Below are 26084 nucleotides of genomic sequence, written 5' to 3' on the forward strand. Positions count from 1 at the left end.
CTAGCAGAGCAAACGAGAGCAATCCAAAGCCATGAAGTCAAAGGCCAGGCAGCAAGGAATCAGCCATCGATAAACAGTCCAAAATCAAACACAGATAATCCAACAACAAGGTAAACGCTCAGAAATGTAGCCGTAGCAAAACAAGATTTTGCAAGGTGTGACAGTCCAGAAGCAGTTTATAAAAGCTGGCTGATGGGTGACACCTGGGCAGGTGATCAGGCCCAGGCACGGGGTATATGGGAAATGTAGTCCAAAACGGTTAGTACTCGGGAGAGGGTGCCCTCCGGAGGCCTGATAACAATTATGCATATTAAGTTTTAATATATTTATGGTAGAAATTTCCAAAATGTCTTCATGGAACATGATCTTTACTTAATATCTTATGATTTGTGGCATAAAAGAAATATCAATAATTTTGACCCATACAATGTATTTATGTCTATTGCTACAAATATACCTGTGATACTTAAGACTGGTTTTGTAGTCTAGTCACAAATATTAAAAAATGACTAAAGAAATGTACCAAAATGACTTAAAGTCAAAATGCGTCTCACACAGACGAGCGTGTGCATGAGCCACATGTAGTGACTGTAGTAGACCTACATCATACAGACACACTTCACACAACACCAGCACTGCCTGTGGTGTAAAAATACACTGAGATGAAAGTGTACAGATTATTGACTGTATGCTGTACTATTGCTGTAATCACTGTATGAATTAATACAGCAACTAGCAGCCACAAATATACTGTCAAATCACACACTTTGCCTCAAGTTTTCTTTTCTCAAAACAAGATGTCTCAACAATCAGTTTCTTCTTCACATCAGATTTTTTTTTTTTTTTTAGGTGTTTTTGAACTTTATTTTAGTTTACTCCAGTCTTCAGTGTCACATGATCCTTCAGAAATCATTCTAATATGCTGATTTGCTGCTCAACAAACATTTATGATTATTAGCAATGTTAAAAACAGTTTTCATACATTGAGGATTCACAGATGAATAGAAAGTAAAAAAAAAAACAAAAAAAAAAAACAGAATTTTTATTTGTAATAGAAATCTACTGTAACATTATAAATATCTTTACTGTCACTTTTGATCAATTTAATGCATTCTTATTAAATAAAAAATTAATTCTCTGTCAGTCTTCAGATGAGTTCAGCCCGTCTCCAGGTGAGTCTGATGATACTGTTATAATTATGATACGGATCTCTGAGAAAAAATATCTGAATACTTAATTCACACTTAAAATATCATTTATTATAAAGAAAGATGAAGCAAGGTATGAAAAGATAAAACAATAAAGGGTTGTTTGTGTTTTAGAACAACCACATAACACTGCAAACAAAAGCACTTTGACGGCATCTTCATCTTCCTGTCCATCATCATCATCATCATCATTGTTTTTGTCACCTAGTTTATTGGGTGAGAAGAAAATAAGAGAAAATGTATTTTATATACAGTAAAATCATTCAGTGATGTAAAAGTGAATCATTTTGTCTGTCGCTGCTCGTTTCAGGTGGTTTCTCTGTGTTTTGTGGTGGCGACTTTAGATTCTGTGTCGTGGAGATCAAACTCAGAGATGAACCACAAAAACACCACAGAGATCACAACAGTCTGTATCTAACATGAAACATCTCAGGTTACGTATGTAACCATGGTTCCCTGAGAAGGGAACGAGACACTGCGTCCTCTAGAGGTCGCTATGGGGAACGCCTCTGCGTGACCGGTGTCCTGAAGCATACATCTAATCACGACAATAACATTGGCCGGCAACAGCCTATGACGTAAGGCTTGGAATCAGAAGAAGAGATTCCTTTAAGGGGATAAGGCCAAGCACCTAGGAAGTAACTAGGCCCTTGCCTGTCACCCAGGCATGAGCTTGCTTAAGGAACTGTCTCAACAGATCCTTGCCCTGTTAAAGTCGGTATCACTAGGGATACATAGGTAGCGTGGGGCCCAAGGAAATCGGGGCCTGAGCCAACTCAAAGAATGGGAACGAGGTCGAACGCGTAACCCATACCATACAGGTTTTTAGAAAGAACACAAGATCCTTAATGTGTGTCCTTACCACAACATGGATTTTAGAAAGTACACAGAGACTAGCATGTGCACATGCTCATAGGTGATCCCCTAGGGTGAGTAGAGCACTGCTGAGCTCATTCAGCAAAGCGAACAACTAAACAGGGAGGCAGAGAGCCTAACTACCTTAAGTTACCACTCACAGAGCTCTGGGGAGCAGAGAACTCAACTCTCAGGATGAGAGGGAAACTCAGATGCTCTGGAGGAAGCACCGTAAGTGACCATCGGAGTGAGGGGAGCACTGCCGAACTCACCATGAGAGCAGCCTAAGGGGGAGGGAGGAGAAAGGGCCTGACCCCTTGGCATGGCTGCATGGTGGGTCCCACAGAGCAGAGAATTCAACTCTCAAGATAAGAAGGAAACTCTGACACTCAAAAGGGGGTGACATGCTCAAAGCAACCCTCCATGGTGAGGGGAGCAAGGCTAACTTGATCATAAAGCAACCTACCAGGGAGGCAGAGAGAAGCCTAATAGCCTGAGGTTGCGGACTCAGAGCTCTGGTGAGTGGAGAACTTAGCTCTCAGAATGAGAGGGAATTCAGACGCTCAGTTTTAGGAGTGGTGTGCTCATAGGTGACCCTCAGAGTGAGGGGAGCACTGCAAAACTCAACCAGCAAGAGAGCAACCTACCAGGGAGGCAGAGAGGCCTAACAGCCTGAGGTCGCTGACTCACAGAGCTCTGGTGAGCAGAGAACTCAGCTCTCAGAATGAGAGGGAATTCAGACGCTCAATTTTAGAAGTGGTATGCTCATAGGTGACCCTCTAGAGTGGGTGGAGCACTGCAAGGTCAACCATCAGGAAAGCAACCCAACAGGAAGGCAAGAGGGGTCTAACGACCTGAGGTTGCTGCTCAACGGAGCTCCAGGGAGTGCAGGGCCCGGTGGGAGGAGTCCTCAGATGCCTAACCGGGAACGGTAAGCTCAAAGATAACCCTCTAGGGTGAGGGAAGCATTTCCAGGCAAACAGGATGAGTCTATTCAACTTGGTATGGTTGCATAAGAGTTCCTGGGAGCAGCGATCTCAGCCCACAGGCTAAGGCGTTCCCTACGACTCAAACTGGGAACAGGGAGGTGCATAGCTAGCCCTCGCAGTGAGGGGAGCACACCTTAGCTCAACCAGAAGCCAGTCCATACATGCCTAAAGAGCTACTGCTCCTCAGAGCAAGGCACTCATGAAGACTTTCTGTAAACACACCTCTCACTCGCACCTCCGGGAAAGCAGTGTACTCAAGCCCACTCCACGGAGAGGTGATTCACTGGTTCGGCCGTAAGGGCAGTGTGAAGTTAAGGAGTGGAGCCCCTCAACACCTCAGCAGGACGAGCTCACATGATGGTACATGATGGTTAAATGGATGACTCACATCTCAGGAACCACCTCGAAGCGGGACATGAGTAGCGCATCCTGGCTGGGGCAGCTTCTCGAAGTAAACCTCAGGCAAGACGTCAGGGAGCAAATCACGAAGCATATACTCCGGAAAGCTCAGCCTGAGCAGAGGAGCCGTGAATCCCGGGGTTGCAGCGCTATACTGGGGACTTTGCTGCATGATCCAGAAAGCATAAGGCCGAAGGTTATCATCCAGGCTGCATCCTGTACCGACAGATGAGAGCATCAGCACAATCAGTTGACAGATCGAGTGGTCCATATAGCGCCATCGCAGCTCCTGCGCAGGTCCAACATAAGAGACTGCAATGCAAGTGCAGGAGGCTCCTGCCCAACCCTGGTAGACAGAAAGGGTGGTGGCGGCTTCTGTAAGCATCATGGAGGCTCGCAAGCCAACACTTGAGCATATGGAGTGTTTTTGGAGTGCATATAATGTGATTATCCATATTGTGTAGTTCATTAGGAAATTACTGAAAGGGGAAAAAATATCCCGTCAGGTCCTTTCCATGAACTGTCCTATGAACCGCGAATTGCGGGCAAAGGGCAGGAATTATACTACAACCGCAACACCCAGCATGTATTCAGCTTCCATGAGAGCTAAATCCGCTCCGCCCACATGCTAGATTTCCTCGGAAAGCAAGCGAAAATGGAGCCGAACGAGCCTGCTCTTCACCACACAGACACAGTAGTATTCATTGCATGCTTAAGCAATTAATACTACAGGGGCATTCAATTCCCTCGAGAGCCGAACGCGCTTGCTCTTACCATACACACACCCCGCAAACTGTGTGAACTGCGGGTATCAGAATGTAATGTAATGCATGTAACGTTTCCGCAAGAACATGCACACTCCCAGTCGTGCTTAGCTTCTGCTAACGGTCGTGCCGGTAGTGACGTCATAGGCTGTCGCTGGCCAATGTTATTGTCGTGTTTAGATGTATGCTTCAGGACACCGGTCACGCCGAGGCATTCCCCATAGCGACCTCTAGAGGACGCAGTTCGAAGTTCCCTCGGAAAGGAACTATAACTTTAGTGAAGAAAATTATTAATTATCTTCACTATTATTATGTTAAATGCAAATATAAAATATATATTTTACTAATTAATATATAGTTTCTACATCTGAGAGAAAACCCTGAATTTGTTCTTGATATTACGCATTCAATGACAAAATTGAATGTATAAAGAAGATTTCACATTTGTATTAAATGCTAAAAGAATATTATATTATACTGAAATATTAATTGATTATATATTGTTTTTACAGAACCCCCTTTAACTTGTCTGCGGTATTTTAGATTTGATGTGAAACTGAATGCAAAAATTCCAATATTATGAAAGTAAATCAGGATGTTAATGTGTTTACTTTTCTTCTGGTAAAACTGATCTAATGTATAAATCAGTTTTTCTGTGTCATGTATTCTCTCTTTTTCTGTATCTCTGTAGTTTCTGTTCTTCTTTGTTTTCCTGTTTTAATGCTGAATTTAAAGACTGATGCTGATTTTATCAGATATTAAAAGTCTTTATCGTTTCAGGCTGCTGTCTGTCTGTGTCTGAATGATTATAAACCTTAAATTCTTTATTTCATTTTTTCATGAATAGAATTACGGTTTATAGCATCAGTTTGGTCAGATCATACACTCACTTGTGCTCTCGGTGCCTCTTAGAGATTCACTGGACGAGTAACACAGAATCTCCTGGCTGTGACCTCAGAGGTCAAAAGGTCACTGGGAGCATCAGATCGGGTGTCTGGAAAACACACACACACACACACACACACACATAAACTTAACCTCCATCTTTTGTTGTATTTGATTAACTACCTTTACCTGAAAATTGAGTGTTTACTGTTGCCCTTTGCATTGTTGATGTACTTTTTCCTATTTAATACTGTACAGCTGCCTTGTCACAATTCTGTATTGTTAAAGGTGGTATATAAATAAAGGTGATTTGATTTTGATTTGATCTCCTGAAGAAACCTCCTGAGTCACTAAATAACAGAGATCTCAGAAACCCACCGTTGAGTTCAAAGATGCGCTCACAGACGCTCCTGGTGAGTTTCTCCATGATGTCTAACATGAATCTGAAATCATCCACGTTATACACGTGTGTTTCCTCCGGTGGGGAGGCGATGGCTCTCAGCTCGTTCTCATCAGCGTCCTTCACTCCTGCAGATTCACACAGTCAGAAAACCGTATTTACTTACAAACCGTATTTAAGTGAGAGCTGGTTTTGTTCTGGCACCGATAGCAAAGAGCTCAATCCCAGCGTCTCTGAGTCTCTGAGCAGGAAGAAGAACATCATCCTGAGATTTCCCATCCGTGATCAGAATCACAATCTTAGGAACATCAGACCTGGATCCAGATTCAGCTTTGAAACTGTTCTTCAGGATATACGTCAGAGCACGACCTGGAAAAAAACAAACATCATGCATGAACAAATGTGTTACAGTAAGAATCATTTACATTAGTGTGTGTGTGTGTGTGTGTGTGTATGCACCTGGTATTCATCACGTTATGGGGACCAAATGTCCCCACAAGGACAGGTAATACCAGTAAATTTTGACCTTGTGGGGACATTTGTGAGGTCCCCATGAGGCGACAGGCTTATAAATCATGCAGAATGAGTTTTTTTTGAGAAAGTAAAAGTGTGCACAGTCTCCTGTGAGGGTTAGGTTTAGGTGTAGGGCGATAGAAAATAGGGTTTGTACAGTATAAAAACCATTACACCTATGGAATGTCCCCATAAAACATGTAAACCCAACATGTGTGTGTGTGTGTGTGTGTGTGTGTGTGTGTGTGCGTGCGTGTGTGTGTGTGTGTGTGTGAACCTGTGCGTGTGTTTTCTCCTTTATAAGGCAGATTCTTCACGGCATCAGTCAGGGCCCCTTTAGTGCTGTGAGTGTTCAGATGCCACTCGATCCATGAATCCTTGCTGTACAGCACCAAACCTGAACACACACACACACACACACACACTCATATACAAACTGTGTTTTCTGTCACCTCACACTAAACTACTGCCAATTTCTGAATTTCAGAAAACACTGTTTAATATGTAAATCTCATAAAGCATGTTCACATTGTAGTCCCCATGTCATTATATAAACCATATATTCCAGAACACAGACACAGACACAGACACAGACACACACACACACACACACACACACACACACAGTGAATCTAATTGAACACTGAACACTAAATGCAGCACAATCACAGTGAAACTGCTGTTCTTCTCCTGTTGATTTAGTGTAAATGTGTGTGTCGGACTGAAGATATCAGACGTACCAATGCGTGTTTGTTCTGATCCAACAGCGAAGGCCCTGACAAACAATCCCAGAAAGATCCTCACAGTTTTGAAGTTCAATCGGCCGATACTCCACGATCCGTCCACCAGAATCACGATATCGGCGACGGCTGGAGTTTCACATGTGTGGATGTTCACTATAGACACACACAGATTTTATTACTTGTCAGATATTCTATTCACATCTCACTCTTTCCATCCAACATTTCTTTTCATCCAGTATCACAAAATATGCACAAAAACGTATTGATGAAAACCTGGAAACAAATACACAGATAAAATATGAGATAAAACCAGTGTCAATATTAGTTTTGTTTTTCAATCCATTTCTCAATACATGGGTCACTTTTTCACAGCACAGCAGCATCTATGTGGGATAAACTCTGAATTATTTCTTTGCTTTGACACAGAAAACGTCATCAATGAAATGATCTTTCAAATAACAAAAATTAATTTCTCACTCAGACACAAAACTTGCACGTTCAAATGCTCTTTACAAAACTGATCGACTCAAGTTCACAATTTAACATACTGAATAAAATAGAAATCTGTTCCACTTCTGTATACCATAGTGAAATATTTTCTGAAATGCTAAAACACATTTTTTTTAAACCATCACTCATTTTCTCAAAACCTTAAACACAAATCCAAATGTTCAAACTAAATTCACAGAACCCCTGACACGGAATCCCAGAACCATTTCACCTGTACTCAAAATCAAACAAAGATTTCATATCATACACACATTAGTCAATACTACACACACTACAGATCATTCATTAGACACTACATCAAAAAATGGACAACACAGTGTCCAGTACTCATTAAACTGTGGCATTAGCATATAGCGATTTTTTTGCAATAAAAAAAAAATATACATAAACACATCTACGTTTAGTGAATACACCAAAAGAAAACAATAATAATAATAATAATATTTTTTTTTTATATATATATATATATATATATATATATATATATATATATATATATGTATATATATATTGTGACGAGTGTCCCGAGGAATCATCAGCGTCACCCTGGAAATGGACGAGGAACACCTGCACGCACTCATCACTGGCTGATCGGCCCCAGCTATCTCTCTCTGTACTATACTCATATATTCAATATGTACATGTATTTTTCCGTTTTTTTCTCCACCGGAGCCCGTCAGTCCACCAGCTCCACCGGGCTCCCTCATCCCTCCGGCTCCGCCTTGGTCAGTCATCCCGCTCCCTCCACCTCGGGACTGCACTCCTCCGGCTGAGCCTCGTCCCTTTATCCCTGGCTCTGTTGGGCTCCTCCTTCCCCCCAGCTCCACCTTGGTCTTCTGTCGCTCCGGCTCCACCGCTGCCTTCCGGATCTCTGCCTATGCCTCGGTCGCCGAAGCCACCTGCTCTGCCTTGGCCCTCCGGATCCTTAGCTTCGCCCTGGCTCATCAGCTCTCCGCCTCGGGCTCCACCACCATCTGCTCCGCCACCTGCTTCCTCCACCATGACTCCTCCCTCCGTCGGCTCCACCATGGGTCACCATCTTGGCTGCGGCCTGGGTCTCGCCTGGCTTCTCCTGCTCCAGGTCCCTACTGTATTCTCCTTGGCTCCTCCCTCCGTCGTCACCACCATGGACTTTGTTCATCGTCCTCTTCCCGGGAGTCTGTCCCCTGCCAGAGCATTCTTCTGCATTGATTTCCTGTTGCCATCCCACAGACAGTCCGTTATTCACCTCATAGTACCCTCCGTCCGTCCCTTTTTTTCTGTTTGTGGACTGTTTGTGTTGGTTCCTTTCAGTTCCTGTTTGCCCATATTTGGTTACGTTCCTGTTATGTCATTATTAGTTGACCCTCCTCACCTGTCTGTCCCTGATTACTTAGTTCATTCTGTGCATTCAGTCTGTATTCAGTATTATGTTTGCTTTGGTGTGTGTCTACCTGTCATCTGTATGATTTACCTGCTTCTTGGATCTTATTTAACTACCTGTTGATTGTATCTTCGTCTTTGTGCGCCTTCCTCGACACAGCCATGACAGGTAGTGTGTTTCTGTATTTAAATTTACAAGTGAATATCGATACCCATAAGCTTCCATAGAAACTCACCGCTGATCTCTCTGTTGAGTTCAGAGATGCGCTCGCAGACGCTCCTGTTGAGTTTCTTCATGATGTCTAACATAAAGCTAAAATCATCCACGTTATACACGTGTGTTTCCTCCGGTGGGGAGGCGATGGCTCTCAGCTCTTTCACACTGGCGTCTTTCACTCCTGCAGATTCACACAGTCAGAAAACCGTATTTACCTACAAACCGTATTTAAGTGAGAGCTGGTTTTGTTCTGGTACCCATAGCAAAGAGCTCAATCCCAGCGTCTCTGAGACTCTGAGCAGGAAGAAGAACATCGTCACTTGATTTCCCATCCGTGATCAGAATCACAATCTTAGGAACATCAGACCTGGATCCAGATTCAGCTTTGAAACTGTTCTCCAGAATATACATCAGAGCAAGACCTGGAAAACACACACAGATATGAGCAGATGCACTACAGCGACAATGAAGTCATTCAGATCCAAGCTTTGTGTGTGTGTGTGTGTGTGTGTGTACCTGGTATTTACCATGTTATGGGGACCAAATGTCCCCACAAGGATAGTAATACCAGTAAATTCTGACCTTGTGGGGACATTTTATAGGTCCCCATGAGAAAACAGGCTTATAAATCAAGCAGAATGAGTTTTTTCAGAAAGCAGAAGTGTGCACAGTCTCCTGTGAGCAGAGCCGTACCCACCATTGAGGTCCCCGCGGTCGGGACCTCAGTATTTTCCAATAACAAAACTTGTAAAATAATTACTTGATATTAATTGTGCTTTGGTTCTGCAAAGGTAAAATGCCAAGATAACAGATCTTCTATCTGCGATGCCTCAGCGATGTTTGTGTTGATGGCCAATCAAATTAAAGTAGGCGGGGTTTATGTTCACAGACTTTTAGTGTAAAAATTCCAGCTTGATGCCTCAGACACTTATGAAGTGCAGGATGTAAGTAGCTAAACCAAATATTTCCTATTTGAACACCTCAATAATCTCCATTTTGGGACCTCTGTATTTATAAAAACCTGCGTACAGCCCTGCCTGTGAGGGCTAGGTTTAGGTGTAGGGCAATAGAATATACGTTTGTACAGTATAAAAACCATTACGCCTATGGATTATCCCCATAAAACATGGAAACACAACGTGTCTCTGTGTGTGTGTACCTGTGTTTGTGCTTCCTCCTTTATAAGGCAGATTCTTCACAGCATTGATCAGGGCCTCTTTAGTGCTGTGAGTGTTCAGATGCCACATGATCAATGGATTCCTGCTGTACTGCACCAAACCTGAACACACACACACACACACATATATATATATATATATATATATATATAAAGTGAATCTAAAGAGATTCTAATACTAAATACAGCACAAGCACAGCAAAAGTAGTGTTTTGATCTCTTCAGTCTGATCTAGTTGATGTGAATGTAAGTTAGTAAAATAGTGCAGGCGTACCAATGCGTGTTTGGTTTGATCCAACTGTGAAGGACCCAACAAAACTTCTCAGAAACCTCCTCACAGTTTCAAAGTTTTTAAGGCCGATACTATATGATCCGTCCACCAGAATCACAATATCAGCTGGAGTTTCACATGTGAAGACATCCTCTAAAGACAGACAGATTTTACTATTTGTCAGAAGTTGTATTCACATCTTGGTGCTTCCATCCAGCATTTATTTACTTGATATTCCAAAATGCAATGATGGAAACCCTTCCTGATTACATGTGCACAAGTCTACTTTAAGATTCAGAAATACTGCAAATAGTAGAATAAAAGATTGTGATGATATTAGTCTCAATATTACTAACAAATGCATGCACAGTTATCCATAAACTTTGTAAATGTCACAAAAATATCTTACTATCCACAGACAAATATCATTCAGCTCATGTCTGCAAAATTCAGATTTAAATGAATGAATGAATCACATTTGATCTTCACTATCAGCTGTACAGACTTTGACTGTGTTTAGTAAGTGATCAGAGCTGCAGACTGACATCTAGTGGAACAACAGCTGCTCTGTGTGTGGATCAGAGATATTAGTGTGTGTGTTGAGCGACACTAAAATGAAGAAACAAACGTCTCAGATCAAATGAATCAAACAGAACACATCAATGAATGCCTGTGCATGCATTTGATAATTTGAGCCTAATTTCATCATTTAAAAATATAATTTCCAGCCTATTTGAGCTCCTTGTTGTTCCATATATCAGACAGACAGTCGTACCTTGAGCATGTGTGATTAATACTGATGTGAGTATCAGGATCAGCAGCGCTCGAACCCGCATCCTCTCAGCTGATCAACACACACAATTAATCACATTACAAACAAATTTACACACACTTCAGTCTGTATACACGTTTACTTGCTATTTCTTATCAATATTATTAACTCATCGTTATCTCAAGGTCACGTCCCAAAACCCTTCAAGCGTTTATTAAGAAAACACAACTAGATCGTAGTGAACTGGCAAAGTTTGGAGCACCACACGGATCTGTCTTAGGTCTTCTGCTGTTTTCAATATACACGTTGACACTTGGTAATATTATTAGAAAATATGGGATTAGTTTCCATTGTTATGCTGATGATACTCAACTATATATCTCAACAAGACCAGATCAAATTTCTAAATTATCTAAGCTAATAGAGTGTGTAAAAGATGTATCTGTTAAATTCAGATAAGACAGAGATATTACTTACTGCACCAAAAAACAGAATCTCTTAGATTACAATCTGCATCTAGACAGATGTACTGTTACTTCCTCTACAATCAGAAACTTGGGTGTTATATTAGTCAGCAACTTGTCTTTTTTTTTTTTTTAAATCATATTTGCCATGTTACAAAAACAGCATCTTCCATCTTAGAAACACTGACAAACTACAGAACATGTGACCTGTTTCTGATGCAGAAAAACTAGTTCATGCATTCATGAGGTGTTTGTCCTGCATCTCAATAAATAAACTACAGGTTTGTCCAAAACGCAGCTGTTAGAGTCATTAAATTAACTGCATGATTTGAATCATCCCAGAACTGTACAATTTCTGTCATATGGACATCACTTAGACAGAATCACCACTGATAAATTACTCAATTATAATTATAAACATACATTTATTGCAAAGCTGCTTTGCAACGACATTTATCATGACAAAAAAAAAAAGCAAAAAAAAAAAAAAAAAGCTATACAAGCATGAATTAAAAATAACATTTGTTTTTATATACTGTACAGCTAGTAAACACTATAACCTAACACTAACCCACACAGAAAACTTTATGCATTCACATAAAAACAGTTTATTTTATATTGTTTTTACATTTATTCATCAGATTTAACCCTCTTCTGAGAACAGAACACAACTCATAATCACACACTTCAGTGCAAGTTCTGTCTTGTAATAATGAGATGTTGTAGGTAATGAGATTTGTGTTGTTGTTGTTGTTAAAAACACAGTATGATGCTCACCTGCTGTTAAGAACGAGTGGTCAGATCAGATGAGGTGAATCCAGCGCAGTCAGAGCGAATGAAGACTGAACGACTCCAAAAGTCAGTGAAGAGATTCTGAGAAGACAGGAACACAGATGAGATCCAGATCAACTGATTAAAAACAGAACTAAAAGATGAGATTTTCGATATTCAGATTCTTAGAAGGAAAAAACATTATTTTGGATAATTCTGTCAATATTTACTCAAAAACTGAGAAGCATGAGCTCAGATCAATGAGGCCTGTGATCAATCAGTGCCTAAAAGAAACACACCAAATGAAGTAAAGGATTTTCAGCAACATGTAACCGCTGCTCAAAGCACTGCACACACAATGGGTTCCGAATATGGACCAGCTTTTCGGAAGTTCAGGTTCGCCTATGGAGAACAAGGAGCTCAACAACAACAATGAATCAGTCAGACACGGCAAGATCTTCAATTCAGTGTTATTTACCAAGTACCAAATTAAAGTACTGAGGAAAAACAATAAGTAAAACACAATGAGTAGTTTTCTCAAACAAAGGGAATAAATATATATTTTTCAGTGCAAGTTGGTTAGACTAACTCTTCCTTTTTTTCTTCTTTACAGATTTCAAAGACTTCAAATGAAAACTCAGGAAACTCAAATGGGAATTTTAATCACCCTTCAGCACAACATTCAAATCATTTAATGAAGTTAACGTTTGTTTGTTTCTCTTTTGAGGTTTCACTAACCTGTTTCACTCTGAAGAGAGGTCAAAAAAAAAAAAGTACATTGTATCCCCCTTTTTTTTCCACACTGTATAAAAAAAAACAAAACTAAAAAAAAAACCAAACCTGTATCAATAATTCAGTGCAATAATATAAAACTCAACCCTTATTTGACACCCTTTTTGGAATTTAAGGAAGGTCCATTCACAACCTTGTGAATGCAGCTGAGATCCTTCTATTAGATCCTTCCAAAACGGAGTAGTAAAATGCGCTGTTTATACTGCTAGTTCACTTTCTTACCGTCCAGGTCGGCAACAGAAATGTCAATGTCACTCAGAAACACTTGATGAGAACTCCTTGCGGCTCGCCAGTCACTCACTCCCTCTGCGAACAGGAGAGTTTGGACAAAATCCGGGAAACCAGAAACTCCATTCCGTGAAGTATGGAACTCTGAGCTTGCAGCACACACCCGACGGGCAACGATAAACCCGAATCAGAAAGAAAACAAAGGAGAGGGGAAAAAAAAAAGAACGGAAAAAAACCTTACCTTGAATAACAAGGTCACAAAGCAGTCATTAATATCATTTTCAGAGCATTCACGCATCACGTTTAAAGGGGTCATCGGATGCTAAGTTCACTTTTTCATGTTGTTTGAACATTAATGTGTGTTGTCAGTGTATGTACAAATCTACCCTATAATGATAAAAATCCATGCAGTGTTTTTTAATTAATCTGTAAAAATAATATCCACTTTTTCAAATCGAGCCGTTCTCAGATGCCTGTCGGTGTGGCGTCACATGACAGAGGCCGCTCCCACCATAGTTGATTGACATGAGCGTCTTACCTCAGATCAGCTGTCACAGTCCGCCCTCCATGTTTCGATGCCGGAGCAGGGATGTAAGTTAGACAAGAATATCTCAGATTGAGTGATTGAGGTGTTGTGTTGCTGGATGTAATAATGAACATAGTGGTCGTCATTTACTCCCGACATCTGAGCCGCTAAAGATGCAGTGGATTACGTTTGTTTGTGAAGGGAATGCGCCTCCCGATCTACATATATCCATCTATGTTCACACAAATCATTCATGATCCAGCTTCACTTACAGCAGAAGTGAGTATAAGCGTTTTTTTTTTATGAATCTTTGCGATCGCCTTTCCTAATAACGTGGTAGTTAGGAAATTTAGTGGCTAAACTCGGCTAAAGTAAACAGGCGCGTCACTCCACAGAGAGAAGAGAGGGGCGGGGCGAGCAGAGCTCATTTGCATTTAAAGGAACAATCCCTTAGAATGAGATGATTTTTGCAGAGCTGATTTTGTCAAGGTAAAAAGGGTGTTGTTTTACAAAACCATTGAGAATTTTTACTCAAAGTATATTAGAGACTTTTCATTAAGACCCTAAAGAATCATATCAACTTGTGGAAAATGGGCATCCTATGACCCCTTTAACAAAACAACAAAATGACGATCTCATTTTACAAATGAACACATAAGCATAAATGTATCACATGTGGTCTTGCAAAACACATTCATGATTCATAAATGAACTCAAATATAGTATAATTTTTTTCACATTTCACTTACATGCATCTTTTACACAGATTAACACATGAAATAACATTGTTAACTCAACAAAACCACGGCTGAACTTGACCGTGTTAATCCCTTGTAGCTCCAAAGAACTCCATTTCCACTCGATCTTTCACTCATAAACTCAATGAAGAAATATGAACAGCAAAAATGTCTTTTGCTTCTGTGTAAAACAATTCTTGGATAACACAGCATGTGATAAACAAGGCGTCTTCTCGGCAATCGCATAACATCAAACGACTTTGCTTCTAGTCTCTACAGAGTCTCTGGATAAATATCGCTCAGTTTTTTAAACAAATTCTTACATTTCAATCGGAGAGACCTGCAATGCCTCCATTCATTTCTATTCCGCAGAACCAAGGGAGAGAGAGCAAGCACCAACCACGTGCGAATTCCAGAAAAAAAAAAGCACTATCCCGCATTCTCACTCGTAATTGGTCAATTCTTTAATACACAAAATACTCTTATTGGCTGCTTCACAACTCATGAAAATAACTACTCCCATCTCAGTGCTGTGTTGCTAACCTGGGTTACACACACATCTGTTAATGGAAGAAATAAGTGTGAGCAGCCATTTTATTATTATTTTTTTTTTTTGCAATATTTCTTCATTTTACATAATATACAATTAAAAAAAAAAAAAAAAAAAAAAAAAAAAAAAACTGAACACAAGCCAACGTCCTCCTGTGGCTGGAATTGAAATCTAGTGAGCTAAGGCAGCAGTAGTAACTCCATCAAATCATTCGCGAATCATTTGATTCAGATCGGAACTTCGGAGCGAGTTCGCGAATCATTTGATTCAGATCGGAACTTCGGAGCGAGTTCGCGAATCATTTGATTCAGATCGGAACTTCGGAGCGCGTTCGCGAATCATTAGATGCAGATCGGAACTTCGGAGCGCGTTCGCGAATCATTTGATTCAGATCGGAACTTCAGAGCGGGTCGCGAATCATTTGATTCAGATCGGAACTTCGGAGCGGTCGCGAATCATTTGATTCAGATCGGAACTTCGGAGCGCGTTCGCGAATCATTAGATGCAGATCGGAACTTTGGAGCGCGTTCGCGAATCATTTGATTCAGATCGGAACTTCAGAGCGAATTCGCGAATCATTTGATTCAGATCAGAACTTCGGAGCGCGTTCGCGAATCATTAGATGCAGATCGGAACTTCGGAGCGCGTTCGCGAATCATTTGATTCAGATCGGAACTTCAGAGCGGGTCGCGAATCATTTGATTCAGATCGGAACTTCGGAGCGGGTCGCGAATCATTTGATTCAGATCGGAACTTCGGAGCGCGTTCGCGAATCATTAGATGCAGATCGGAACTTTGGAGCGCGTTCGCGAATCATTTGATTCAGATCGGAACTTCAGAGCGAATTCGCGAATCATTTGATTCAGATCAGAACTTCGGAGCGCGTTCGCGAATCATTAGATGCAGATCGGAACTTCGGAGCGCGTTCGCGAATCATTAGATGCAGATCGGAACTTCGGAGCGCGTTCGCGAATCATTTGATTCAGATCGGAACTTCAGAGCGGGTTCGCGAATCATTTGATTCAGATCGGAACTTCGGAGCGCGTTCGCGAATCATTTGATTCAGATCGGAACTTCAGAGCGGGTTCGCGAATCATTTGATTCAGATCGGAACTTCGGAGCGAATTCGCGAATCATTTGATTCAGATCGGAACTCCAGAGCGAATTCGCGAATCATTTGATTCAGATCGGAACTTCGGAGCGCGTTCGCGAATCATTAGATGCAGATCGGAACTTCGGAGCGCGTTCGCGAATCATTTGATTCAGATCGGAACTTCAGAGCGAATTCGCGAATCATTTGATTCAGATCGGAACTTCGGAGCGAATTCGCGAATCATTTGATTCAGATCGGAACTTCGGAGCGCGTTCGCGAATCATTAGATGCAGATCGGAACTTCGGAGCGCGTTCGCGAATCATTAGATGCAGATCGGAACTTCGGAGCGCGTTCGCGAATCATTTGATTCAGATCGGAACTTCAGAGCGAATTCGCGAATCATTTGATTCAGATCGGAACTTCGGAGCGCGTTCGCGAATCATTTGATTCAGATCGGAACTTCGGAGCGCGTTCGCGAATCATTTGATTCAGATCGGAACTTCGGAGCGCGTTCGCGAATCATTTGATTCAGATCGGAACTTCAAAGCGAGTTCGTGAATCATTTGATTCAGATCGGGGGCTTCAGAGTGCGTATCATGAATCTTTTGACTGATTTCTTTTTTAACAGTACAAAACATCAAACCTTTTAGGCAGTATAGTTATACAAACAAAACAAAGAAACAAAGAAAGTATACACAGATAAAAATGTCTTGACAAGAAAATAGTAATAAATTTAGGCTAAGAGTGTAGTGTAGTTTTCAGTGCTTTATGGTTAACATAACATTATACAGTTTCCATGTATTTGTCTAGATCAAACTTTTTTAAAAAAAAAGAGGTTTAAAATACAAATTTAGCTATCAGGAAACACAAATTAATGAAGTTATATTTTCCTATATATATATCCTTTTTAGTAGTCAAACAATCTAAAGAAAATATCTTTATATGAGAAAGAAAAGTCACTTACAAAATGAGATCAGATGAACATTAATAAATCTGTTTAAAATGGCTCTGTGTGGTTCATTGACAAACAAGTGAATGAATCTTCCTCAGAAGAGTGACTAAAAAAGCAAATCATTTCAGTGTCTGACATATTATAATTACATCCCTAGCTTTTTGTGACCTGTTAATATTTAAGGAGAGAGCTATAGTTTCCAAAGTGGGACATCGCTTGTTAAGATTTTAAACGAGATGGAAGAATCGGAGCTTTTCGAATCTCCGAATCAGTTGAATCACTATCGCAAAAAGATTCACTTCAATGCTGACGACACCTGCTGTTTAAAAATGTCAATGCAATGAAAACTAAAGGTCATACATCTTTCTTACTGATCAGTGACACGAGCACTCGTCATTCTGATAACACTGATATGCTCATTAACATAAATACTCATTTCTGAGAGATGAACTGAGGATTTTCAGCAAGTTCCAGAATTTTGCAAGTAAATCACTGTGTGCTGCTGTTTGTATGAATTGTTTTTATAAATGCACTGGTTTGCAAATGTGACCCTGGACCACAAAACTAGTCATAAGGGTCAGTTGTTCTGAAATAGCGATGTATACATCTGGATAAATAAGCTTTCCATTGGTGTACAGTTTGTTAGAACAGGACAATATTTGGATGAGATATTTAAATTTTTTGAAAATCTGGAATCTGAAGGTGCAAAAAAAAAAAAAAAAAAAAAATAATAATAAAAAAAAAATAAATATTGAGAAAATCGCCTTTAAAGTTATCCAAATGAACTTCTTAGCAATGCGTATTACTAATCAAAAATTAAGTTTCCATATATTTATGGTAGAAAATTTACAAAATATCTTCATGGAACATGATCTTTACTTAATATCCTAATGATTTTTGGCCTAAAAGAAAAATCAATCATTTTGACCCATACAGTGTATTTATGTCTATTGCTACAAATTCACCCGTGATACTTAAGGCTGGTTTTGTAGTCTAGAGTCACAAATATTAAAAATGATTAAAGAAATGCACCAAAATGACTGAGTTAAAGTCAAAATGCGTCTCACACAGACGAGCGTGTGCATGAGCCACATGTAGTGACTGTAGTAGACCTACATCATACAGACACACTTCACACAACACCAGCACTGTCTGTGGTGTAAAAATACACTGAGATAAAAGTGTACAGATTATTGACTGTATAAAACTATTGCTGTAATCACTGTATGAATTAGTACAGCAACTAGCAGCCACAAATATACTGTCAAATCACACTTTGCCTCAAGTTTTCTTTTCTCAAAACAAGATGTCTCAACAATCAGTTTCTTCTTCACATCAGATTTTAACATATTTTTGCACTTTATTTTTACTCCAGTCTTCAGTGTCACATGATCCTTCAGAAATCATTCTAATATACTGATTTGCTGCTCAACAAACATTTATGATTATGATCAATGTTGAAAACAGTTTTCATCAAATTCAAGATGAATAGAAAGTAAAAAACAATCAGCATTTATTCTTACATAGAAATCTTTTAACATTATTTATCTTTACTGTCACTTTTTATCAATTTAATGCATTCTTATTAAAAAAAAAAAAAAATTGATTCTCTCAGTCTTCAGAGTTCATTCTAATGAGTCTGATTTGCTTACTGTTACAAACATTTATGATTATGAGAAAAAATGTTGAATACTTAATTACACTTAAAATATCATTTATTACAAAGAAAAAAGAAGCAAGGTATGAAAAGATAAAACAATACATGTTTTTTGTTTTTCACAACAACCACATAACACTGCAAACAGAAGCACTTCTGACGCATTCTTCATCTTCCTGTCCATCATCATCATCATCATCATTGTTTTTGTCACCTAGTTTATTGGGTGAGAAGAAAATAAGAGAAAATGTGAATCATTGTAAAAGATGTAAAAGTAAATCATTTTGTCTGTCGCTGCTCGTTTCAGGTGGTTTCTGTGTTTTGTGGTGACGACTTTGGATTCTGTGTCGTGGAGACCAAACTCAAAATGAACCACAAAAACACCACAGAGATCACAACAGTCTGTATCTAACATGAAACTATAACTTTAGTGAAGAAAATTATTAACTCATATTTATGTTAAATGCAAATATAAAATATATATTTTAACTAATTGTATATATAGTTTTTACATTTGAGAGAAAACCCTGAATTTGTTCTTGATATTATGCATTCGATGACAAATTGAATGTATAAAGAAGATAATTATTCATTTGTATTAAATGCTGAAAGAATATATTATATTATATTATATTGAAATATTAACGTATTACATATTGTTTTTTACAGAACCCCCTTTAACTTGTCTCCTGTATTTTAGATTTGATGTGAAACTGAATGCAAAAATTCCAATATTATGAAAGTAAATCAGGATTTTAATGTGTTTACTTTCTTTTCTCCTGATAAAATTGATGTAATGTATAAATCAGTTTTTCTGTGTCATGTATTCTCTCTTTTTCTGTATCTCTGTAGTTTCTGTTCTTCTTTGTTTTCCTGTTTTAATGCTGAATTTAAAGACTGATGCTGAATTTATTAGACATTAAAAGTCTTTATCGTTTCAGGCTGCTGTCTGTCTGTGTCTGAATGATTATAAACCTTAAATTCTATATTTCATTTATTCAGGAATTAAATCATGGTTTATAGCATCAGTTTGGTCAGATCATACACTCACTTGTGCTCTCGGCGCCTCTTAGAGATTCACTGGACGAGTAACACAGAATCTCCTGGCCGTGACCTCAGAGGTCATAAGGTCACTGGGAGCATCAGATTGGGTGTCTGGAAAAACACACACACACACACACACACACACACACACACACATAAACTTAACCTCCATCTCCTGGAGAAACCTCCTGAGTCACTAAACAACAGAGATCTCAGAAACCCACCGTTGAGTTCAGAGATGCGCTCACAGACGCTCCTGGTGAGTTTCTCCATGATGTCTAACATAAATCTGAAATCAGACACTTTATACACGTGTGTTTCCTCCGGTGGGGAGGCGATGGCTCTCAGCTCCTTTTCATCAGCGTTCTTCACTCCTGCAGATTCACACAGTCAGAAAACCGTATTTACTTACAAACCGTATTTAAGTGAGAGCTGGTTTTGTTCTGGTACCGATAGCAAAGAGCTCAATCCCAGCGTCTCTGAGTCTCTGAGCAGGAAGAAAGAACATCGTCCTTGATTTCCCATCCGTGATCAGAATCACAATCTTAGGAACATCAGACCTGGATCCAGATTCAGCTTTGAAGCTGTTCTCCAAAATATACGTCAGAGCAAGACCTGGAAAACACACACACACACACACACACACACACACTGTGCTAAAGAGGACACAGGACATGCTGGCTGGATCTAATATGAAGTTACACAAGTTGGTTTCAAACAGCAAGGAAGTCATGAGAGTGTTCCTGTCTGAAGATTATGCCAACTCGTTGAAAGATCTGGATTTAGGTGTCAGCTCACTTCCTACAGATCTGCCGACTGAGATTGCGTGTGTGGGGTAAAGGGATAACGCGTGATCACGACATATTGCGCAGGGTCACAGAAAATGTTCTAACACAGGAAAGACATGATCATGTACCATACTGAACCGAAGCGGCAGAAAACATTACTGACGGCGAGCTTTAGACTATTGAAATGTATTGCGTGTACTATGCAAATTATGAATTAGTATTATTAGGTGTTTATCACGGCAATTTGATCACAGAAAAATCACTGCAAAAGTAGGTGTGGTTCTTGGTTATATCTACAATGAGAAACAGAGATTTCATGTCTATGTAAGCAACTGCATACAGAGAATTCGGAAAAGCACTAATCCAGAACAGTGGCATTATGTTTGCTCGGAACAAAACCCTGCAGATGCTGTGACACAACCCATAGCCCCAACCCAACTGCAAGACACCATCTGGTTCAGTGGACCATCATCCTAAAATCAGAGACTCTTCCTAGAGAATCCTACGTGCTTGTTGATCCTGATCAAGATGCTGAAAGTTGCCCACAAGTGACAGTGTTATATATCGCTGTCTCCAAACACTTCAAACTCTTTTCGGACTGGAGCTGTTTGATCAGAAATATTGGCAAGCTTATTCATATCGCACGCTCTTGTAAGCAGGACCCAAACGACAACACTTCCACATGCAGAGGGTGGCAGAACCATCAGAGCCATTCACATAGAAGTGACTGAATCCCTAAACACTTCCAGCTTTATTAATGCCTTAAAAGAGAAGTTCACTTCCAGAACAACAATTTACAGATAATGTACTCACCTCCTTGTCATTCAAGATGTTCATGTCTTTCTTTCTTCAGTTGTAAAGAAATTATGGTTTTTGAGGAAAACATTTCAGCATTTTTCTCCATATAATGGACTGATATGGTGCCCCGAGTTTGAACTTCCAAAATACAGTTTAAATGCGGCTTCAAACGATCACAAATGCGGTTGTAAATGATCCCAGCCGAGGAAGAAGGGTCTTATCTAGCGAAACCATCGCTTATTTTCATTAAAATAATACAATTTATATACTTTTTAATGTTAAACGCTCGTCCTGTCTTACTCTCCCTGAACTCTGTGTATTCTGGTTCATGTCAGTTAGTGTATGTGGAAAAACTCCCATCTCATGTTCTCCCTCAACTTCAACATCGTCCTATATCACTGTTTTACCTTTTTTGTTAAGGGTGTTTGATCTATTTTGTAAACACTGTGTCTGTTCTTCTGCAGGGACTGTAGGATGATTTTGAAATGATTTTTGAAGTTGATGGAGAAAATACGATTGGAGTTTTTGGGACATACACTAACTGTCTTGAGTCAGAATACACAGAGTTCAGGGAGAGAAAGACAACAGTGTTTGACAAAAAACATTTAAAGGATGTATTATTTTTAGAAAATAACCGATCGTTTCACTAGACAAGACCCTTCTTCCTCGGCTGGGATTGTTTACAACCACATTTGTGATCGTTTGAAGATAAAATATTTGGCATTCCCTGCATACCAGATGAAGAGTGTGCTCTTCTACAAGAACATTCAATATTTAGTCTAATTTAAAGGTTATAGTTAGGCGCCCTCTTCTGTTAAAAGTTGAGTACTGCATGTTGTAGAGTCATATGATGATGTCATAATCATGAGTCAGATCTCCAGCAGCAGCACTGATGACCATGCAGTTATGGCTGCTATTCCCTGATTTAAATTGATGTGAAGGCATATTCAGTATGAAAACATTTCTCTGTTGTGTACTGTATGTTTAGTTATTTCCTTATACTTTATATGCTGGATGTTAACCTTATTGCCTTTATCGTGCAAATTGTGCAATCTATTTCTGATGATGCAAGCTGGTCATTTTCTGTATAAAGAGCTGGTTATGTCCTACATGATCACGTCATTAATTTACATCCTTACATTTCTGTATATTGTGTATGTTTACAGTTTTGCGTTATTCCAAGATTAACAGTAAAGCTGGAGAAAAGATTACTCGCGTCTGTTGTAATTGGAAGGTGTTATCTGTCTGCCAGATCAAGCAGGGCGTTTGATAAGAGGACAGAACACAAACACACACACATATGAACAGATTCGTTACAGTGAGAGTCAGTTATATTGTGTGTGTGTGTGTGTGTGTGTATGAACCTGTGCGTGTGTTTTCTCCTTTATAAGGCAGATTCTTCACGGCGTCAGTCAGGGCCCCTTTAGTGCTGTGAGTGTCCAGATGCCACTCGGTCCATGAATCCTTGCTGTACAGCACCAAACCTGAACACACACACTCTTGTATATGTGGTTTACAGCAATTCTCCATAGGTGTAATGGGTTTTATACTGCACAAACTGTATTTTCTATCACCTTATACTAAACTACTACCGGGTCATTCCGTGTCAAATCAACCAAATGTTACGCACTCTGGTATTTTGACCTTCTGCCTGTTTATTGGATTAAAATATTTGTCTTGAATATTTACTGAGTAATCACTATTTTGTAGAGGAAGGTCAAAATGGCCATTTTGCTTTGATTCTGAGTCACGTTGTGTTCAAAAAAGCTCAAAGATGGATCTATCATCATTTTTCAAAGAGATTCTATTGACTTTAAAGTTGACTTTATCAGTCTTTGTTGCATTATGTGCCAATGGTGACCACCCAAGAATGGGGAAACAGCACTTTTCAACCTTTTCTCCTTTCTAAGTATTAAAGATATTTTAATGCCCTTTCAGATATTGGGTCTAAAACATTTCTTAATTTTCAAGGTCCTACATCATTCAGTCCCAGAGATATGGGGATCTCAATGAGGCTCCATGTCCAGATTGTTGAATATTACCCATTTTCAGTGGTCAAAAACCAAATGTTGGTCACTTTATGTACAGCTGATCTTTATTGTATGCAAAGAACAATGTCTGAAGAACAGACAATGTTGAAATCAGAACTGTATCTTGTTTCCTTCTGTTGTTCCCTTTCCTTCTAATAGTGGATTACTCAGTAAATATTCATCCTTGACATTTAATATTTTGGCTTTCATCACTATACATGTCTATCTTTCTTTAGAATAAATATTAGCAAAATCCTCTGGGACCTCTGGTTAAGTTGACACAGAATGACCCTACCAATTTGTAAATTTCAAAAAACACTTCAGTATGTAAACCTCATTAATCATGTTCATGTTGTAGTACCCATATTTTACATATTTGTGTCATCATAAACCATGTGTACCAGAACACAGACACACACACACACACACACAGTGAATCTAATTGAACACTGAACACTAAATGCAGCACAATCACAGTGAAACTGCTGTTCTTCTCCTGTTGATTTAGTGTAAATGTGTGTGTCGGACTGAAGATATCAGACGTACCAATGCGTGTTTGTTCTGATCCAACAGCGAAGGCCCTGACAAACAATCCCAGAAAGCTCCTCACAGTTTTGAAGTTCAATCGGCCGATACTCCGCGATCCGTCCACCAGAATCACGATATCGGCGACGGCTGGAGTTTCACATGTGTGGATGTTCACTATAGACACACACAGATTTTATTACTTGTCAGATATTCTATTCACATCTCACTCTTTCCATCCAACATTTCTTTTCATCCAGTTTCACAAAATATGCACAAAAATGTATTGATGAAAACCTGGAAACAAATACACAAATAAAATATGAGATAAAACCAATGTCAATATTAGTTTTGTTTTTCAATCACTAGGCTCCATTTCTCAGTACATGCATCCCTTTTTTAAAACTCTTGACACAGTGAAGCACAGCAGTGTCTATGTGGGATAACGTCTCAGGTTACGTATGTAACCCTGGTTCCCTGAGGGAACGAGACGCTGCGTCAAAGCGCTATGGGAACGCCTTCAGCGTGACCTCGCTCTGAATCACATGTGTATTCAGTCCAATGGAAGAGCGAGACTTCACAGGCGGGTGACGTCACTGACCAGGAAGCTTAAAAACACATGCGCTGGAACCGGCATTAGCTTCAAGAGAAGCAGCGCTCACAGGGATGCAGGAGAATGGCCCCGAGACGTGGCGTTCTCGGGGAACCAGGGTTACATACGTAACCTGAGACGTTCCCCTTCAGGAACTCGAGCTGCGTCGAAACGCTATGGGAACGAGATGCCCACGCCACCAGGATCCAAGTCCCTGCCTAGTGAGAGCTAGGGCGAAGGACAGAAGAGCTAGGAGAGACTCGCAGGTCTAGATCATAGAACCTGACGAAAGTAAGGGGCGTAGACCATCCCGCAGCGTTGCAGATATCCTGCATAGGAACGCCTGCAAGGAAGGCCTTGGAGGCAGCCACACTCTGGGTCGAATGAGCCTTGACCCCCAATGGAGGAGGGAGGCCAGAGGACTCATAAGAACAAAAAATAGCATCCACTATCCAGCGACTTAGGGTCTGCTTGGAAGCAGGAAGACCCTTCTTAGCCGGACCATAACAAAACAAAAAGCTGGTCCGACTTTCTCCACACTGCAGTTCTGGGGGTGGCAAGCTCCCCAACTCTGCTACTTTTCCGGGCAGAGGAAACTGAGGCGAACGCTCGCTGGAGACCGCTGCGCCCTGAAGCAAGGTTAGCAAAATGGCCTCCTGAGGGCACAGGGGAGAGGGGGACACCGAATAATGTGGTGCACCCCGCTTCTCCCTGGATGGGGCTGCCCTCAGCGGTCCTGAACTATCAGGACCACTTAGTCGAGGACTTCTTAGACTGAAGCACGACCCTCAGGTTGGGCCTCGCCTTAGAATCCCCCAACTTTGAGCGCCGCCCAGCTCGCTGTCGATGGGGAGGAGTGCGAGAGGCGATGCTCTGTTTTGGAGTCTCCCGGTGTGAGAAGCTGGTACACGGCCGGGGCTGCTCTCGCCCAGCAGCCCCCTCAGCTGGATGACGGCAAAGGAGGAACTGCTGGAACGCCGCCGCCTGTTTGCGAGCCTCCTGATATCTGTCGACGACCAAAGCGACGGCGTCGCCGAACAGACCAGAAGGTGACATCGGGGTGTCCAGAAGGAAGACCCTGTTCTTTTCTTTCATGTCAGACAGGGTCAACCAGAGATGTCTCTCCGTGGCCAGAAGGGCTGCTAATTAGCCATAGACAAATCAGCGGTCCTCCTGAGTTCAGAGATGTTGCTATCTTTGATCTCATCACCCTCATCCAACTCTTTGAGCAGGTCAGCCTGGTACGCCTGTAACACTGACATGGTGTGCAGACACGCGCCAGCCGTGTACCCCTTGCCCACCAACGCTGAGGTGACTCGCAGCGGCCTGGAAGGCAAGACCGGAGCCTTCAGAGATGATGCCGAGCCGGGGAACAGATAGCTGGCAAGCGCCTGTTCCACCCGTGGCATTGCTCTGTACCCATGCTCGTCCATCCCCACCACATTGCCCTAATTGTACGAGGCAGGGATAA

The 26084-nt window shown here is 40.6% G+C and overlaps 1 protein-coding gene across 1 annotated transcript in view; it reads right to left on the minus strand.

Annotated features, from left to right (window-relative positions):
- Positions 1 to 1159: 1159 nt before the first annotated feature.
- The window catches only part of LOC127182142 (collagen alpha-1(XII) chain-like), a 43050-nt gene continuing 18125 nt past the window's right edge, over positions 1160 to 26084 (minus strand). The window contains exons 11-20 of the mRNA XM_051137277.1: positions 24043 to 24198; positions 22831 to 22950; positions 9103 to 9267; positions 8865 to 9026; positions 6754 to 6909; positions 6291 to 6410; positions 5705 to 5869; positions 5479 to 5628; positions 5106 to 5209; positions 1160 to 1412 (exon numbers count right to left, since the gene is read on the minus strand). Coding sequence (XP_050993234.1) covers positions 5124 to 5209; positions 5479 to 5628; positions 5705 to 5869; positions 6291 to 6410; positions 6754 to 6909; positions 8865 to 9026; positions 9103 to 9267; positions 22831 to 22950; positions 24043 to 24198 — 1280 coding nt within the window. The 3' untranslated portion in view covers positions 1160 to 1412; positions 5106 to 5123. The remainder of the gene's footprint in view (positions 1413 to 5105; positions 5210 to 5478; positions 5629 to 5704; positions 5870 to 6290; positions 6411 to 6753; positions 6910 to 8864; positions 9027 to 9102; positions 9268 to 22830; positions 22951 to 24042; positions 24199 to 26084) is intronic.

Source organism: Labeo rohita, chromosome 19 (assembly GCF_022985175.1).
Source record: "Labeo rohita strain BAU-BD-2019 chromosome 19, IGBB_LRoh.1.0, whole genome shotgun sequence".
In the NCBI taxonomy this organism is placed as follows: domain Eukaryota; kingdom Metazoa; phylum Chordata; class Actinopteri; order Cypriniformes; family Cyprinidae; genus Labeo; species Labeo rohita.